The sequence below is a fragment of the Elgaria multicarinata genome, chromosome 2 (genome assembly GCF_023053635.1).
Source record: "Elgaria multicarinata webbii isolate HBS135686 ecotype San Diego chromosome 2, rElgMul1.1.pri, whole genome shotgun sequence".
NCBI lineage: Eukaryota > Metazoa > Chordata > Lepidosauria > Squamata > Anguidae > Elgaria > Elgaria multicarinata.
This window is the reverse complement of record NC_086172.1, coordinates 26,495,168-26,509,982: the sequence shown is the minus strand read 5'-3', so window position 1 is coordinate 26,509,982 and position 14,815 is coordinate 26,495,168. Positions and strand designations below refer to the sequence as shown.

The 14,815-nt window shown below is 44.0% G+C and overlaps 1 protein-coding gene across 2 annotated transcripts in view; it reads left to right on the top strand.

Annotated features, from left to right (window-relative positions):
* Positions 1-14,815, top strand: part of LOC134392123 (aldehyde oxidase-like) — an 80,777-nt gene that overhangs the window by 33,634 nt on the left and 32,328 nt on the right. For both annotated transcript variants that reach the window (XR_010025029.1, XM_063116171.1), the window contains exons 19-26: positions 603-729; positions 1,200-1,322; positions 2,801-2,897; positions 6,060-6,184; positions 7,672-7,805; positions 9,705-9,792; positions 11,712-11,798; positions 13,229-13,420. Coding sequence is in view for 1 of the 2 variants with exons in the window: in XM_063116171.1 (XP_062972241.1) it covers positions 603-729; positions 1,200-1,322; positions 2,801-2,897; positions 6,060-6,184; positions 7,672-7,805; positions 9,705-9,792; positions 11,712-11,798; positions 13,229-13,420 (973 nt within the window). In the remaining variant the exon portion in view is untranslated. The remainder of the gene's footprint in view (positions 1-602; positions 730-1,199; positions 1,323-2,800; positions 2,898-6,059; positions 6,185-7,671; positions 7,806-9,704; positions 9,793-11,711; positions 11,799-13,228; positions 13,421-14,815) is intronic.

The window sequence follows — 14,815 nt, the reverse complement described above, 5'->3', positions numbered from 1 at the left end:
GGCCCTCTCCCGTGTTCCCACCAGGCGCGCCTGTGATAGTCGTGGGACTGAAAGAAGGGCTTCCCCAGAAGATCTCAAAGCACGGGCAGGCTCGTAAGAGAGAATACAGTCTTTCAGATAACCTAGACCCAAGTCATAAGGACATGGTTTTCACTTCTGATGTTACGGAAGAGCAGAGGTGCTTCCTGTTCCACCCTCATCATGAAGGTAGTTTGAGCATCCCATCACAGACACAAACCATGAGGTTTACCCAGATGTAAATGCCCCAGAGTTCAAAGGTGCTTAATAGCAGGTAAATAGATTTAGCAAACCCACCAAAGTCAAATGATGACTTGTTGGCTACACACTTATTAGCTACATACTTGTCAAATCTAAGGATGGTACAGAACACTGTCGCCCACCGCCACATCCTTCAGCAGCTCCTGCCTCCATTCCATAGTCTCAGCTCCACATCCCCACTTCAGGGTCCCAGTTGCCTCCCTCAGCCCAATGTCCCCTTTGCCTACCACATTCCTATTCTAACATTCACCTCCTTTTCTCCCCAGCAACCTGCACTGATGAAGCTGTGTAAGATAATGAACTGCCTTATACTGTTTCCCCAGAACAATCGATGCTTCAGAAGCCCTCAAGATGTCAGGTGTAGTTGATATCGTTTCCGTTCAGGACGTCCCTGCCACGAATGAGTTCTATAACTATGGTGTCCCAGACATTATATTTGCCAGAGAAAAGGTAAGCCACTTTTGGTCATGGGCAATTTGATTTCCTTCTCCGTTTTTATGGTTTTGACCAGGAATTGGCTTAATTCTGCATAGTGTACATACATGCAAGTGATTTTTGTTTTAGTGTTTTAAGTGTTAATTGATTTGCCTTAAGATTTTATTACAGGCCATCCCCTTTTCTCGCCCTACTTTTATACTTTGCAGTTTCTTGATTTGGCTTAATTTGCAGGGTATTATTTTAAAAGTTATATTGTTACTGAAATATTTTTAATTTGCCCAATTGACAAAAGCACAACAATTACAAATACAACACAAGGAAGAATTGCAAATTGAGTTGCAGATTTGTGCTGGTGTGGAGGATAGGATATACCCTTTAAGAAATCATGGTGACTTGTGTCTGTGTGTGGTCCTAGTTTCATTGGTTTTCTGTAGAACAAGCGTAAGGAAAAAATTAAGCTACTGGTTTCTTGCATTTTTCAGGTGACCTGTGTGGGTCAGATTGTCTGTGCGGTGGTAGCAGATTCAGAAGTTCATGCTAAACGAGCTGCAGCAAAAGTGAAGATAGAATATGAACTGCAAGAGCCTGTGATCCTGACTATAGAGGTGGAGAACAGCCTGTTCCTTCTTGCTGCTCTTGTCTGTGTATTTCAGCAGTTTGTCTGTAGTGGTTTTATTACTCGTAAAAATTATGGGTATCTTGGGGGTTCATCAGACGAGCGTTTTATCGCACGCTTGCTTCTGCCCACTCACGGTTTTTCACACATCCTTTAGACACCACCATCAGCCTCCCATGCGCTTCCCGGTCTTTCTTGCCTTCTTTCCATCACAAAATGGACCCCCCAAAATACGACTTCTCTTGGGAAACAGAATGTGCCACCATTTCCTCCTGTGTGCAGGAAAAGCGGCATGATAAAAATTGCCCCTGAATGGGCCTCATGGTCTTTGTTTACTTCCTCTTCCTTCTCAAGGAAGAAAGAGAAAGTATTGTGGGATAGGAGCAGGGGGCGGAGAAGCGACAGTAAGGAACCGTGATTTTCCCCTCCCCTGTTTGATGATGCTCTTAGGCCGTTGCTAGACGAGGCCTTAGCACGGTGTGAGGCCCGGTTTCCCTTCTGTGCATCCAGATGACGCACAGGAGAATCCGGGATCAGGCCGTGCTAAAACCTCCCTTAACCCGGCATAAGCGAATTCGCTTATGGCCTGGTTTTTCCGCAGCCCCGGCCTCAGGCTGGGGCTGCGGAACGTCTAGCAGGGTCCGTGGCTTTTTGCAGCTGCTCACTTACTTGCGAGTAGCTGGGAAAAGCCACGGACTGGGCACAGCGCTCATATGAGCGCTGTGCCCATCGGGCCGGGGGAGGAGACGGGCAGGGGGGAAGGCCGGACCCGGCAGGGGAGTGGGGGGAGAAGGCCGGGCATCGGTGATGGCAAGGCAGCGAGGGAAGGAGAGCGGGCATCGGGGATGGCAAGGTGGCGAGGGAAGGAGAGCGGGCATCGGGGATGGCAAGGTGGCGAGGGAAGAAGAGCGGGGGACAGGGCATTGGGCATGGGGGGAGGATGGCCAAGCGGGCAGGGGAGGGATCAGGAATTGTGGGGGGGCAGGGGGAGTGGGGGGGCTTAATTTTTTTTAAAAAAAACCACTTACCTTGTCTGGCGGCTCTCCAGCGCACATGGCCCGTTTAAACCAAAAAAAAAAAAAATGGCCAACGCTACGGGGCTTCCCGTTGCCCCGTTGCGTCGCAGGTCCAGAAGCCAGCGACGGCGCGCACTACCTCTAGCGCGCCGTCGCCCCTCCTCCCTGCCGGCTTATCCAGCAGGTCTAGCAAGGCCCTTAGTCAGTCCAAACTGAGTTAAGTTTGCTTTATGTGATTTAATCTCATTGAAATCACAAGAGTTACATGGGCCTGAACTCAACTCATTTTATTATGTGATAGACTTTGGGCATACCTGTGTTACAAATTTATAACAGCTTTTATACCAGTTTAAATATCATGGGATCCTAGGGTTTGTTTACATTATAAAAAATAAGGAAGAAAACATGTGGGGTGCTGAGCTACTTGTGTGTGTATCTTCTGGTACTGTAGGAGGCGATAGAGCACAATTCATTCTTTGAACCACAACGAAAACTGGAACAAGGAAATGTGGATGAAGCATTTAAAGCAGCTGATCACATACTTGAAGGTAAATTGCTGGGTTGAAATATTACTGTGAAAATTGAGGAATGTACATCCCATCACTGGAGTTCCACCCTGCTCTCCAGCACACTATGACTGCACAACACACATGCACAGTGACAACCTTTTTCTCTCTAAAACTCATGAATATGGATAATTCAACATATAATGTCAGAAACAGCTGTTCATTACATTTGAACTGTAGTTCCTAATGAGGTTGGTGTTTAACCCAAATGAACTCATGGACATGCATTTTTGTAATTTCTGTGTACAGTTAATTTCTGTGTACATATAAAGTATTAAAAGTTGACATTAATAGTTGCTCATCATAATTTTTGCCATGGGGAGATGCAATACTGGAACTCTTCTCTAACTGATGTGGCCTCTTGATGCTAGGAAATATTAGGCTTCACATTTCTAAGATTGCAAAAATTAACATTTGATGATGCTTGTGAATGGGGTGTGTGAGACCCATCAATGTAGGCTGAGTGATGCAGTTGAGTAGATGCGGAATTACAAAAACAGATTTCTGAGTCCCTTGTAAAAGAAGATTGTATGTGGGCTCTCTTCACATTGCCGGGTTGGCACCGCCTCCCTCCAAAACCCTGCAGTTTTCCTCTCCCAGGGTGGTTTTGGGTAATCCCAATGCCAAGGAGGGAGTGCGGGGTTTTGGGCAGCCATCTAGGTACCGGAGCTGCCACCCTGCTCTCTTTCTGGTGGAAGGTGACTAATCGCCAGTTGCCTTCCACCAGGGACCACCCCTGGATTGGCCCCAGAGCGATGTCAAACAGCGGAAGAGCCATGCTGAGATCGCTACGGGGCCAATGACTTTTTCAATCCACAGCTTCGCAGGAAAGCCCCGCTGTGGCTGCGTCGTATAACTGACGCAGCGAAGATCCACAGCTACCACAGGGCTTTCCCTGTGTACAGACAGTGATCTATCCTGAAGTAGCTTCTTTCTACCATTTCCCCTGCTTCTCTGAATCATTGAATTCTATTGGATACTCAGCTTTTTCCATTAATCTAACTCAGAATAAAGATTACCCTGTAAACAGGAGAACTGTCCCATTACTTATGGGACTTTCAGCCACCAGACCAAGACTAAATCTTGCTTTCTGAGAGTGGACTAACATGATGGCTTCATTTGCATGTAACTCTAAACCATAATTTAGCACTATGTGGGCAAACCACTACAAGCCTTAGCAAAAATAGTGTCTACAACAATGTAGGAACGAAGCCAGACTATAAAGCACATCATCTTTGATGTCTAGATACTAATACTAGTGGGCTCTCCCACACTAGAGGCATTCAAGAGGACAGCCATCTGTCAGGTATGTTTTAAAGTGGATTCATGCAGTGAGCAGGGAATTGGACTCAATGGCCTTATAGGCCCCTTCCAACTCTACTATTCTATGATTCTATGATTTTATGAAAGTTCGGGCTCATGCATGCCCCTCACCTGCCTTTCTCCTCCTCTCATACAACTCAAACAGGATTCCATTTCAGCTTCTACAATTCCTGGCTTGTTGTTGCATCCCAATCAAGAATGGTGGCTTAAAATAAACTCTAGTTTGTTAAACAAGTCAACCAAACAACTCATGGTTTCAGGAGGCTTATTTAGCAATTGATTAGGGTTTTTTAAAACAACAACAACACTTGCCTCCTAGTTTGTACATAACAAAAAAAGCAGGCATCGAAGAAAGTGAAACTGAATCATGGTTAAATCCTCCCTCAGCCGTGTAGGAAGAGGAGAGAGAACGAAGAGCACACAAGAGACTCATGGTTTAGCATTACATATGAACTGGGCCTGTATCATTCTGATCATTCTGAGTCTATTAAATCCCTGTCTTCCATATTTGTCATGACATGTCCATATGCTTTTATTTATTTAATTTATATACCGCCCCATAGCTGAAGCTCTCTGGGCGGTTTATAAAAGTTAAAAACAGTGAACATTAAAAAGTATACAAAATTTTAAAAACATCAAAAACATAAAAGCAACAGTATAAAAACAACGGTATCCATTTAAAACAACTAAATATGAGGAGAGGTATACTGTAACAGGGTACTGTAATATCCTTCTATTTCCATGATATATATACAATCCAGCATCTGTGCAATATGATATATGAGAAACTGTTAGCCAATTGCCACACAGCATCTTTGAGAATGACATTTATCCCAATCATTGCAAAGAACAACCTTTTAAGAATGGGATGTGACTGGGATGTGTTCTTAGGATGTTGTTGTTTTTCAGTTCTACTTAAGAAGGTTCAACATGGGCTGGATTGTATGTGTATAGTTTGCGGATATCTTTTTACCAAGCTCCTCAATTGTTAAACTGCTATCTTCAGTCTTGGTGGATTTACTGCAGGTCCACAGTTAGCAGCATCTAGCTGATTATAGTCCTCTGTTAAATCTGACAAAGATGAAAGGGCTTCAGAGAAACAGCTCTGTTCCATTCCATCAATGTGTAGGTAATGATGAAGATGAGCTTTCTTCTTGTACAGCTTTATGAATCTCTCCTTGAGCTCTATAAAAGTCGGCTTCACACAAATGTCATTTGCCAGTGCTAACAAGGAGTGAGAATGGCCTACAGGAGGTACTGAACATAAGCCAGTTTTCCATCCTTCTTGATTCCATCCTTCTTTTCATCTTATCTGTGATACTCTGGAAGAATCAGATGCAGATAGGGGGGGTGGGATGGAGGTGTCCTCACGGTGCCAGGTTGGCGCCATGACCCTTGAAAACCTCATGCTTTCCCTCTCCTGGGGGTGGTGTCGGGTAATCCAGGGCCCATCCAGGGCCCAGAGCTGCCCCCACCCCCCTTCCTGGTGGAAGGAACCAATCGCAGGTCGCCTTCCCCTGGGTACCCGCCGGCCACGCCTCCGGAGCAAAACTTTAGGGCCATCTTGATGCCGTCTTGCACGTCCTCACCTCGCTCCAGAGAAAAAAGTGGGGGTAAGTCCCCGACTTTTTTTCTCCACCGCTTCAGCAGAAAGCTCCAGGGTGTGTGTGTGTGTGTGTGTGTGTGTGTGTGTGTGTGTGTGTGTGTGATTGCAGCAGCATCGTATAAGCTTCTCATCTGCCTTCCTTCCACCATCAAAGGCAGGTGAGGCTCTTTCCTTTGAGAAAGATTGATTTAAGATGTTCTCTTTTTTTGAAACAGGCGAAATCTCTATTGGGGGACAGTCACACTTTTACATGGAAACCCAGAGTATCCTTGCTGTTCCCAAAGGAGAAGATAAAGAAATGGATGTATACGCATCAGTCCAGCATCCAGCATGTATTCAGGTTAGGAGAGCACTTTCAAAGCATTTTGCACAGAACTCCACACTGTTCTTTGTGTTTTAAAACCCTACATTTCAATTAAATGTAAATAACAAAGGGCTTCCAATGTGAACAATATCTCAACAAAGACTTTGAAATCTTTATTGCTTCTGACTGCAAAGCCATGTGATTATTTCTGCTGTTGTACAATAAAATAATTGTAATAATAAACTTGACCATTTCCCCCACCTCCTAACGAGCCCTAGATTTCTTGGGCCCAACATACCTATGGAATCACTCCCTCCATTTATGGGCCCCTACTTGTGTTACGTTGCCTCCTAAACATTGGGAGACTAGCGGGATGTGGGCTGCTGAATGGGTGCAATTGACGTGGTCCAGGGCTTTTCACGTTTACTGCATCAGTGTGTGAAGGAACCTCATGCAAGAGAGTTCCCATGCCAGCAGTGTAAAGTAAGAAGATCACTGTTGTGTTACATTCTGTTACATAAGAAAACCCTGAGAGTTTGGGACATACTGGTTTATATAGAAAGGTGTTCTTTGGGGTGCCCCCATCTCTCTGGGGCACCTTTCCCTTAGAGACCTAAAAAGGGTTACGTTTGAGCATCTTTCAGCCATGGAAGGCTCCCTTTTAAATTAAGATTGGAGCGGATGGTGATGATTAAGCCAAAGAAGGGGGGTAGGTTTACACCTTTGGTCCAGTATCCATGACTCAGACTCAATTCCCACCACATCCATCCTGCTGTAATAGAGTCATAATAACACTGGCATACTTAACGCCATCCTCAGGGGCCCTTCTCCGTGAGCCCCTGCCAAAGGAAGTAAGGCAGGTGGCTACCAGGAGGAGGGCCTTCTCTGCTGTGGCACCCCGGCTGTGGAATGAGCTCCCTAAGGAGGTTTGCCTGGCATCTACACTATATTCTTTCAGACGCCTTTTTATTCTCTCAGCATTTTAACAGTCTATCAATTTAATTTTAACTTTGCTGTTTTAAATTTGTATTTTAAATTGGTATTTCTGCACCGCTGCTGATTTTATCCTGGTTGTGCTTTTATATTGTATTTTATATCATGTTTTTATACTGTTTGTTTTATACTTTGAATGGTTTTAATTTTTATGAACCGCCCAGGGAGCTTCGGCTATTGGGCGGAATAAAAATGCAACAAATAAATAAATAATAAGGATTATTGTATATAAAATGTTTTCAGTGGCTAGAAAAACATGCTGCACAGATACTTTTATAAATGAAAATAATCCATACCAAAATGCTAACTTGGACCTTATTGTGCTCAGAAAATTTACCATGATAGGTAAAACAGCAACAATTCTAAGAACTATTTCTGTAGGCCCTTGATTTTTTTAAAAAAAATGGCGGGGCGGGGGGAACGCCTTTTCTTTTCTTTCTTTTTAAAAATTCTATGTATTATGCCAAATGTGAGAAAAGTCTATCTTCTTTTAATTGGATTGTCATAATAAAATACTTGGTTTTGTGCAGGAAATGGTGGCCTCCTGTTTAGGCGTTCCAGACAATCGAATCATGTGTCATGTAAAGCGGATTGGAGGTGCTTTCGGAGGAAAACTGCTGAAAACCGCTCTGCTGGCATGTATTACAGCCGTGGCGGCCAACAAGTAAGTTTGAATGTGTCGCTATCCAGGAAACTCTCTCTTGGACCAGTGGAATACGGGAGGAAATGAAGACGAATCAAATAGTGGATTAGGTGGCTGAAATATCAATTCCTCCTTCAGACATATTCAGTCAACAAGGCATTTTTTTAAAATAAAAAGAGGAGGAACCCTCACTGAAAGAATGAAAAGAAAGGGAAAGCATCCACTAACACTCCTAAAGTTACGTGCACTATGCCTGGGAAGCCCAGTGTGTTGTACACATACCAAAAGCCTCAATATGATTTATCTAAGTCAGCGCTCATATAATAAATATTTAATAGACATTTGGCAAACATTTAATGAACATTTAGCAAACATTTAAAGAACAATGTGCGTGAATCACATTGTTCTTTAAATGTTTGTTAAATGTTTGCTAAATGTTCATTAAATGTTTGCCTAATGTCTATTAAATATTTATTATATGAGTGCTGACTTAGATAAATCATATTGAGGCTTTTGGTATATGTACAACATACCATAGTGCACTTAACTTTAGATTGGTGGATCCTTTCCCTTTCTTTTCATTTATTAAAAATGAACACCAGATTTCTATATTTTAGTACTTAAAATCGTATCGGATGGAATGAGCTTATAGGAGTTAAATGCCAGGAGGGAAATAGTCCTAAAACACTTGATGAATTTAAAAGTCATTTGTCTCTTGAGGAAACAGCATGGTACAGCCTTTCGGAATCTGGTGCCTGCCACATATTTTAGACCACAGTTCCTAACATCCCAATAGCCAATGCTGGCTGGAGGTAATGGGAGTTGTAGTTCAACATACCTGGAGGCACCTGATTGGGGAAGGGGTGGTATAGTTACTCATGGAAATATGTCATGTCAGGACAACTGTGGTAAGAACGCTTCCCTCCCCCTCTCTGCTAGTCCAAACCGATGAGCTCCTGTACAAGTAATATATCTCTTGAAAAAAAGACGGTGGCTTGGTCTTGGAGCCACCATTTCTGATTTCTGTGGGGAAACAAGAGATTTTATTGGTGGAGAGGGCTACTCTGCTATGGTTTAAGGCTCATTCTTGGATGTATTGAAGATAAAGTAGCAAAAAACAAACAGAAACCCAGCTGTAAATTTTAAGAGGATTGCTTTTTTTCGTACCACGAAAAAGCGTGATGGGATATTCTTGATACTTCCGTAGCTGATTAGAAGAGATTAACTACAAGCCATTGGAGAGGCTGTGTGTTTCTTCCATTTTCTTCCCTGTGTTCTCTCTTTCTTTGGCTTGTTTGGTTACTTTACTTCAAGTAGCCTCCATTCCCAGCCACCCCATCTCCTTTGCAGGGTTCTCTCTCTCCTTCTCCCTTCCGCTTCACATGTCCACTCTCAATACTATCAGTTTGGGCTGCTTGTTTTGAACTTCAACACACTTTTCTCTGCTGACCTCATCCCAGAGTGCAGGACACAGAATAATTGGCTCAAGTGACAGGAAGCCAGATTCCGGCTGGACATCAGGAAAAACTTCCTAACTGTTAGAGCAGTATGACAATGGAACCAATGACCTAGGGAGGTTGTGGGCTCTCCCACCCTAGAGGCCTTCAAGAGTCAGCTGGACAACCATCTGTCGGGTATGCTTTGAGGTGGATTCCTCTACTGAGCACAGAGTTGGACTTGATGGCCTTGTAGGCCCCTTCCAACTCTACTATTCTATGATTCTGATTTCTCTCTCATTCAACCTGTTTGATGGTTACTTGGTATTGCAGTGGCAACCCCTTGAGTTTTGCCAGCCCCAGCAGCTCCTGGAATTGGCTCCTGGATTGAGCCTCCATCCTTTGTAAAATGAGAGTAGGTATCTGCTGTCACACTGAGAAAACTTTTTACTTCCCTTCCCTTTTCTGTTGTGTCTTGCTTTAGGACAGGCCATGCCGTTCGCTGCATTCTAGACAGAGGCACGGACATGTTAACTATTGCAGGCCGGCATCCTCTCTTTGGCAAATACAAAGTAAGCGGTAGAATAAACTTGTGAGTTGGAAATGCTTCCTACTTTACTTTCTGAACTTGGATACAAAAGGTGCATAGCAACATTTTGGGCAGTTTACAACAATTCATAAAATAATAAAATACAAGATAAAAATACAAGATAAAAAACAGGATAAAAATTTACATATACCAAAAAGCACCAAAGACAAAAGCTTTCAATGGAAATGTTTATACATGCTTTGAAGAGCAACTATCATACTTTCTGCTTATCCTATTTAATCCAATACTTAATGATAACCCCATAATGGAATCCTGGAAGCTATCTCAAGTAATTTTACTACCTAAGCCAGGCAAAGCTGCAGAGGATTCATACTGACCAATCTCTCTATACTAAATCAGGATGCAAAACCTTTATGAGTATTCTTGCTAGTAGATTAAACAATTTGCCTCCAAACTATATACATCCTGCATAATTTTGTTTCGTTAAGAAGTATCACTGATCCGATACACTGATGGTTAAATATTATCCACTACGGCAAACAGAATCCCACCAAACAAATAATCATAGCGTCCTTGGACGCATCAAAAGCATTTGATAAGTTGAAGTGGGGATTTTTACTTGAAACCTACGAAAACATGGATATGAGCATTAAATTTATCAAAAACAAAATAAGTCCATTGAAATAAAAATAGGAATAAAGCAAGGCTGTCCTTCCTTTTTACTATTTGCATTTTCTGTAGAATCATCATAAGAAACAATTCAACATTAAAGGGTAAAATGATAAATGACCAAAAAACCCACCTTTATGTGGATTATTTGTCATTAATGTCAGAGGACCCACAGTTAAATTTTAAAACAATGCTTAAACCAATAGCAAAATATGGTAATTCGGGACTCATAAACTACTCTATAAGCTTTACAGTATATAAGTACATATATAAGACATTCTGAAGGGCTTCAACTTCCAACCACAAATGGTTCATTATGGAAAGACTTGTCAGGCTGAGCTGTAAGCATCAGCACCAGGAAGGGTTAGGTTGCTTTTAAGTTAAAAAGTCCTGTGCTTCTAATATCTTATCCACTCTTTTAATGCTTTTAACCGTTTCTAAATGGCTATGTAGCTATGTAAACAGAGAGCATTTGTAAATTTTATGAGGGGGAATACAGTCCTATGCTGGTTGTCCCTGCTGGCGTGAAGGAGGAGGGCAACTCTTTTTTTCCATATACCTCCCCCACCCCCACCCCCGCAAAGGCCTTTATTCAGTTTCTCTAAATTATACTCTGGGCCGATATTGTCTTCCTGCTGTCCTTTTTTCTTTTTCTTTTTTAAACTTCAGATATCCTTCCCCACAACCCCAAGGTTTATATCGTCTTCATCAGGGATGTTGAACCTCAGGCTTGAAAGCAAAATCTGGCTCATCTGGGCCCCCAGTCCAGCCCTCTGGGGTTCCCCAAATGGCCCCACCCTTCCATTGGCCCCGCCCCTTTCCCTTCAACCACTGATCATTTGGTGGTTTCCTGCCTTTTGTGCATCCCCCTCTCACCCGCCATTCTAAAAGTTTGAAATACCTGTCCTGATGCTAAATTACTGGCTGTAAGAGCTTTTAGCTGAAATCTGTGGGTGTTTTTTGCTGTTTCTGGTATTTTTGACCCTGCATCCTTTTGCCTTCACCCCTGCCCCAAAGGGCTTCTCTGAGATTGAGAAGCCCTCGGACTGAAAGAGGTTCAACAGCCCTGTTCATCATTCTACTGTAGTACAGTTTAAAGAGTAGACAGCCACCTGTCAGGGATGCTTTAAGGTAGATTCTTGCCTTGAGCAGGGGGCTGGACTCGATGGCCTTATAGGCCCCTTCCAACTCTATGATTCTATGATTCTACTGTCAGTATTGGTTTGAAAAAAATGCTCAGCGTTAAACTGCCCTTGCATTGATCTAATTTAGGTTGGTTTCATGAATAATGGCAGAATCCTGGCTACAGATATTGACATATACATTAATGGAGGATGCACCCCTGATGACTCTGTTCTGGTGAGTGCTTCTTAGCCTGGCTGATTTTTCAAGTCATACAGTAGAAAAAGAAAGAGAGAGAGAGTAAATCCCACCTACCTATGAAAACAAAAGAGAAAGGGCGGATTTTGCATGTCCTTTCGTAACATCATTTCATGATGAATGCAGACTATGTAGGGCAGCCTTCCTCAACCTGGGGCACTCCAGATGTGTTGGACTACAACTCCCAGAATGCCCCAGCCAGCTGGCTGGGGCATTCTGGGAAATGCAGTCCAACACATCTGGAGCGCCCCAGGTTGAGGAAGGCTGATGTAGGGACTTTTCCAGATGGTTAAAGAAAACCCACCCCCTTTTTCTCTTAGTGCTATAATTTGCATTAGCATCAATCCAGCTTCAGTAGTTCAGTTTCCTCTCCCTCCATTATTGAAGGAGGGTGGTTGTTTCTGCAGGGGATTTTAAGTGCTACCTGTTTTCTCCTGTATTGGTTTGCCACAAATCACATTTAGCGCGCTTAGCCTCTGAACCATGCATTAAGCGCATATATTAATAATAAAACGCAACTTTTTTTTTACAGTTTGCAAAATTGCCCTGGTTTGGAGAGGCGTTTTATTGCTCGTCATTAGGGTTTGCCACGTAGATGTTGCCAACAACAGGACAAAAGAGGACACATCTTTTCATAAAACTTACATATGCTATATACACATATATATGCTATATATATACACGTACATGAAAATTGTGAAATACTGTTATTTCAATAGAAATACAATTCATTTTTTTATTTTTTATTTATTAATTTCACCACAGTGGGAGAAGGCTATGGCCAGGGCCTAATCTACACCAAGCAGGATATTGCACTATGAAAGCAGTATGAAAGCGGTATATAAAAGGCATTTTTTAATAAATTTCAAAACTGGGAGGGGGAACGGGGCAGCCAGAAGGAGGTCCGAGGCAGGAGCATCGGGCCCTGGTGCAGTGTGTCCCTCTCTTCCTCCCCCTCTGACTGCCCTGTTCCTCTCCCACCATAGTTTTTTATTTTTAATCTGTAAATGCGAAGCTTTGTATTTACAGATTAAATAAATAAATAAATAAATAGGGGTGGGAAAGGAATGGGGCAGCCAGAGGGAGGTCAGGGGGAGGAGAGCTGGTTCGGACGGCGCGTGTCCCCTCTCTTCCTCTCTCTCTGGCTGCATCATTCCTCCACCCCACCCCCCTCCGCAGTGCTCAGAGCGCTGGCAGTGGCAGCAGTGGTGGCAACTCCACACTTGCGCTCCTTCCCGTGCAGATGCCAGGAAGGAGCACAAAGGCGAGAGCGGTCAAGACAGGGCCCATGTTGCCCAAGCAGTCCAAGTAAACACAGACAACAATTTCCAGAGTTCAGTTAGGAGCTAATTCTAATGTGAGAAGGTGGATTGTTCTAATGTTCAGCTGTTCGTGTTTCCGTAATGAAGGTTACAGAGACGCTCCTGATGAAAGTGGATAACGCTTACAAGGTTCCAAACGTGCGGTGCCACGCCCGTGCTTGTAAGACAAACTTGCCATCCAACACCGCATTCCGAGGCTTCGGTTTCCCACAAGGAGGTCTGGTTGCTGAAGCCTGGGTAACACGCGTCGCAGCCAGATGTGGTTTATCACCTGCACAGGTATTGGTGGGTGGGTGTTTGTGTGAGAAGAAGAGGAATTGAATGTACATGATCCTGAAAGTTTTAGAGGAAATAAAAGGGTGTGCAACGTTACCAAGCGGGTTTTGAGAAATAGGATATAACTCCCAAAGTCAGGGCTGGGGAGCCTCCCATCTGTCAGGCTGCCCCATTCAGTCAGCGGAGGCATTGAGTGAGGCTCCTCCCCCCTCCCCAGAGGCCCCCCCCCCCCAGTGAGAGAGCAACTGAGCTTCAGCCCCATGGGGCGGTCCTTGAGGCTGGGGCTCAGTCAGCCTTGCTCCTCTGTTGCCTTCCCCAGTAAAGAAAAGGGAGGGAGACGGAAGCCCAGTTGGGACTCAAGTGGTACCTCAGGGAGCGTCTCTTTGAGGCACCTACTGAGTCCACTTTGCCCTTCCTTCCTCCTTCCCAACTGGGGAAGGGGAGGGGCAGCAAAGCCAACACACAACTCAGCCACGGCTTGAGGCGCAGAAAAAGTGCAGGCTCCATCCTGTGTGTGCATGTCTGTGCACATGACTGTGTGTGTGTCAGTGTATGACTGAGGGTGTCCCATGTGTGAGTGTTTGTATGCATGTGTCTATGAATGTGTGTGTGTTTGTGGGGGGGGGATGGACGCAAGTGTGTTGGGAGCCATACCAACAATGGTGGTGGCCCGGGCTACTTAGATTGGGGCCCTGCCCACTGTAGCACGGCAGGCTCCTAAAGCATTTGTCTAGAGCCCGTTCAGCCCTTGGACCGAAATCGGCTCCCCGTTTCTGACTTAGGTATTACCAGGAGGAGGAAGAAGCTGGGCGTGAGGGAAGGAAGAACACAGCCTTCTGAGGAGAAAAGGCCAACTGGGCCTGAGACAAACACAGGCTGGTCAAACACAGTCTCTGGACTTGATACAGGGCTCTTGGACTTGCCAGAAGCCTAGAGTGAGAAAAGTTGTGACAGACCACAGTACTGGCCTGAGAGAAATGTAACTAGAGTCTTTCACTTTGGCCACCTAGTGGCAGGGTTGGAACTCAATCTCAACAATGATTTTGTTACCATGGATAGTTTAATGGTCCTCTCTGTTTCATGGGGCTGAAGTTGACCATCAGTTATTGCTGATGCTTCACTGAGCATAGGCACAAAGAAAGCTTGTAGGAGCCCTATAGAGTGCAGAGGCTGTCCCTTACAGCTGGAATGTGCCATGAGAAACTGACAGGATCTTAGAAGATATAAATGTAAGCCTTTGTTGAAAATGGTGCGCTATTAAATGTCTAGATCCATATCATATAATAAAATATGTTTTAACACTTTTGCAGGTCTAAAACATATTTTGGGGGCATCTGGAACATTATTGCCTCATGTGTATATAAATGCCAGTGTAATACTTGCTTTATCATATGCTCT